The sequence below is a fragment of the Mauremys reevesii genome, linkage group 13, assembly GCF_016161935.1.
Source record: "Mauremys reevesii isolate NIE-2019 linkage group 13, ASM1616193v1, whole genome shotgun sequence".
NCBI classification, from domain to species: domain Eukaryota; kingdom Metazoa; phylum Chordata; order Testudines; family Geoemydidae; genus Mauremys; species Mauremys reevesii.
In genome coordinates, this window is record NC_052635.1 from 1,357,125 (window position 1) to 1,360,840 (window position 3,716).

General features: G+C 52.1%; 1 gene segment (V, D, J or C); it reads left to right on the forward strand.

Annotated features, from left to right (window-relative positions):
* The first annotated feature begins 1,895 nt into the window (after nucleotides 1-1,895).
* LOC120380723 lies at nucleotides 1,896-2,474 on the forward strand. The segment is given in 2 exon segments: nucleotides 1,896-1,984; nucleotides 2,077-2,474. Coding segments are annotated over 2 exon segments (444 nt in total).
* Nucleotides 2,475-3,716: the final 1,242 nt, after the last annotated feature.

Genomic DNA, 3,716 nt, shown 5'->3' on the forward strand with positions numbered 1-3,716 from the left:
CAGGGGCTGTCACCTCAGAGAACAGAAAGGGGTGGCGGGGCTGATCCAATGAGAAAGCTTTCCTCTGATTTCACACAGCTTTGGTTGTTGTGATCTTAAGACATACATACATACATGGTGAGAGCAGCACCGCTGCTGGAATAAATTATCACAGACTCACTAGATTCAATACAGCAGAGACCCCCTATTTATGCCAGCTGATGATCTGGACCTTTTATTCAAACAGTTAAAAACTCTAATAAACACATGGGTGCTATTTATCCAATGGGTTCTGGATGCCTAAATGTCTTAGGTTCCTGTGAAAAAACGAGTTTTTCTAAGAAGAGGCGCGATCTCTACATTTAGAAATAGATAATAACCCCTTCACAATAGTGTCTGTTCTTCTGGAAATAATTAAAGGCTGGAGGCTGGAAGTTTTAAAATGTTACAAAGCAATTAAGATTCCAGTTAATATTGGATCTCTGCCCCCCAAAGACTTTATTAACTAAGTGGAAAACGAGACAACAGATGAAATGCCACAAGAAAACTGGGTAATATGTCAGCATAACAGGCGCTGGTCTCAGCAAACCACTGATCTAACTGCGCGCTCTCTCACTCCCCCCCCCCCCGCCCCATACATAGAGGCACAAAGACACGTACTCGTGTCCTAACGCAGCGTGCAGAGAAGGATGCTCTGGAGTGTTTGTAGGGGGAGAGACCTGGCCTCCAAGCCCACTCCGACTATGAGCTAGTAGCTGCAGTGAGGGACTCTGGGTTACAATATTATGTCAGTTCGCTGCCATATAAAGTGCTTTCATTCTCAGCCATAAAGACTCCCGCAGCATGAGTGGCACCCATCCCTCCTAAATCTACCCCACTGCACCCACACCCATAGCGATCCAACAGCAGAGCTTGTTCCCCTCCGTTCTGTACCCACCCTCACAACCCATCTCATCCTAGAGAAATACCCACAGCCCGGCCTGCTCCACTCTCATCTGTGCCGAACCCCACTGCCACCCACGTCAGCTCACCCCTTAGAGACCCCAACACCGGCGCCTGCTCCCCCTCCCCTGTATACCTAACCCCTGCTACCCGGAGCCACTGTCACCTCACAGAGACACGAAGTACCAACACCTCCCTCCTCCCCTCTATACCGTAACACACGCTCCCCCTTCGCCCCAGGGCAACGGCTCTCTTGAGCTCTCTCACAGGTGGATCCCGTATTTACCCTGTGGCAGACCCTCCTGCCAGCGGTATGGAAAGCGGAGACCTCGCTCGTCCGATTTAAAAAAAAAACACAACCCTCAGACTTTCCCCGCTCACAAAGTCCCGGATCTGTCTCGGGGACTCCGGTTCGGACCAGACCCATCGGTTCATCGCTCCCGAACCGCTCCATGGCTGCGTTGCCCCTGGTGCAGCTACTCCTTGCACTGGCCGCGCTCTCCTGTGAGTTGGGTTTGGGTTCGCTCCTTCCACCCATTACACGTTATTTCTCTAATATTATGAATTTAACGTGCAATCTCCCTTTCTTCATTTCCCCCCAGGGGCCCGCTCGCAGGTGGTTCTGACCCAGTCGGGGACAGCAGTGAAAAAGCCGGGGGAGTCCCATAGGCTGCAATGTTCAGTCAGTGGGGTTAGCAGTATGCGCCACATGTTCTAATGAAGTGCGAGTCAAGCCCGGTAACTCGTAACCCCTCTCTGCGGGACAAGTCTACCCAAGACCCCAGGCTCTTTGTTAGGCGCTGCGCAGACACGCAGACACACAAATTCCCCTCTCAGCCCTTCCTTATAATCATTCTGATGTTTGTACCGCTTATAAAGGGGGAATATGTAAATTACGGTGACAGTTTCCTGTTAAATCTGTCCAGGCTGCACCCGGGAACACAATCCCCAGCCCCCTGTGTCCGTGCGGTTACCAGACATTCGCCCTGAGAACTTTCCTCTCCAACACCAGCGAAAATGCTATTTTTGCTCCTTTTAATGTTCACTATGGAGACTCTGGAAGGTATTTTTTCCGTTGAATCAGTGGCAGAGCTAAACGAATATTATATTATTGTTGGTTTTCTGCCAATATTTGTAACCTGTCTTTATTCCCAGGTGTCCGGTCCCAAGTGCAGCTGGTGGAGTCGGGAGGGGATGTGAAAAAGCCCGGAGACTCTCTCCGCCTCTCCTGCAAAGCCTCCGGCTTCACCTTCAACAGCTACTACATGGAATGGTTCCGCCAGGCTCCCGGGAAGGGGCTGGAGTGGGTGGCTGAGATTAGACCAGATGCATCCAACCAGTGGTACTCCCCGGCTGTTCAAGGGCGATTCACCATCTCCAGGAACAATCCCAACAACCTGCTGTATCTGCAAATGACCGGCCTGAAGCCCGAGGACACCGCCCGGTATCACTGTGCCAGACGCACAGTGAGAGGAAACCGAGTGGTGCTAATACCAAAACCAGAGCGGAAGAAATCCCATTTCCCGCCCTGCGCCACTTGGCGGCAGCAGTAGCGCAAATAGAGCAGCCTTGGCCACAATCGTGAGAAAGAACAAACGGAGTTCGGAAAAACATTCTCCCGTCACGTTTTCACTGCACAGCTCCAGAGGGGGACGCAGCCCCCTGCAATTCAAAGCATAGACCCTTCTCTGAGCGCTACCAGCTCGCCTCAAACCAGAAGCCTCACTGAGACGAATGGGAGTTTTCCAGAGAGGAAAGAAAGCAGCACTTGGGCGCCGATCCACGTCTGAACTTCCCACGACACATTTCCCTCTGCTCCCCGCACTTTTCAGCGGAGCCGGACATTGCTGGGAAGGGCCATGGGCGGAGAATTCAGTTCCAGCCCTCACTCAGCCCCGGGGGAATTTTCACCCGACACAGAGTGTCTCAACCCAGTTGGATTTTGTGACCCTCCCACGAGCCACTGACACTGTGGCCGGCTATTCCACAGCCCCGCTGCGCACAAGGTGGGGGCTGCAGAACCGAGTGTCCCACCATCACCCACCTTGGGGGCAATGGATCAGCGTCCGGGTCGCGCCGCCCCACCAGTACCTGACCGCAGTCAGGGGAGCTAATGATGCAGCCAATGAGATGAATTCTGTGAGCACCAGCTCAACCATTCCCGACACTGTCATCACCGACAACCCCAAGTGCAGCCCAGCAACCTTTTATGTCATCGGACAAGCTCTACCCGTGCTACAACTCAATGTTGAGGGTTTGTCAGTTGCCAAGCATGATTTACTTGCCATTCTTGCTCATCCACATATGACCGACATCAGCTGCTTGCAAGAGACACATGTGACAACTGCTGAAACCGGGCTTTCCTGTATCAACGGCTTCGGCCTGTTGTGACATTTGGCACACCCGAAGCATGGCCGAGCCACATACATTGGGTGCGACAGTGCAGATGCCATTCAGCTAATATCCACCAAATTCTGTGACACCATCCAGACTGGCATTTTCCTCCTGGCAAATGTTTACAAGCCTCCGAGTGTCAGCTGGAAACAACAGGTCCTACCAAGCCTGCTACAGCCGTCTGTCTACTTCAGAGACCTCAACAGCCATCAGAGAGAATGGGGAGATAAGGAAGCTGACACTGATGGTGAACAAGTTGCAGAATGGGCATCTCAAAACAATCTTGCCCTTATCCATGATCTTAAGCAATGAGACACGTTCCGTTCTTCTAGATGGGATTGTGATTACTCTCCTGACTTGTACTGGGACAGTTCAATACATGGCCATCCTCAGCCTGTAAC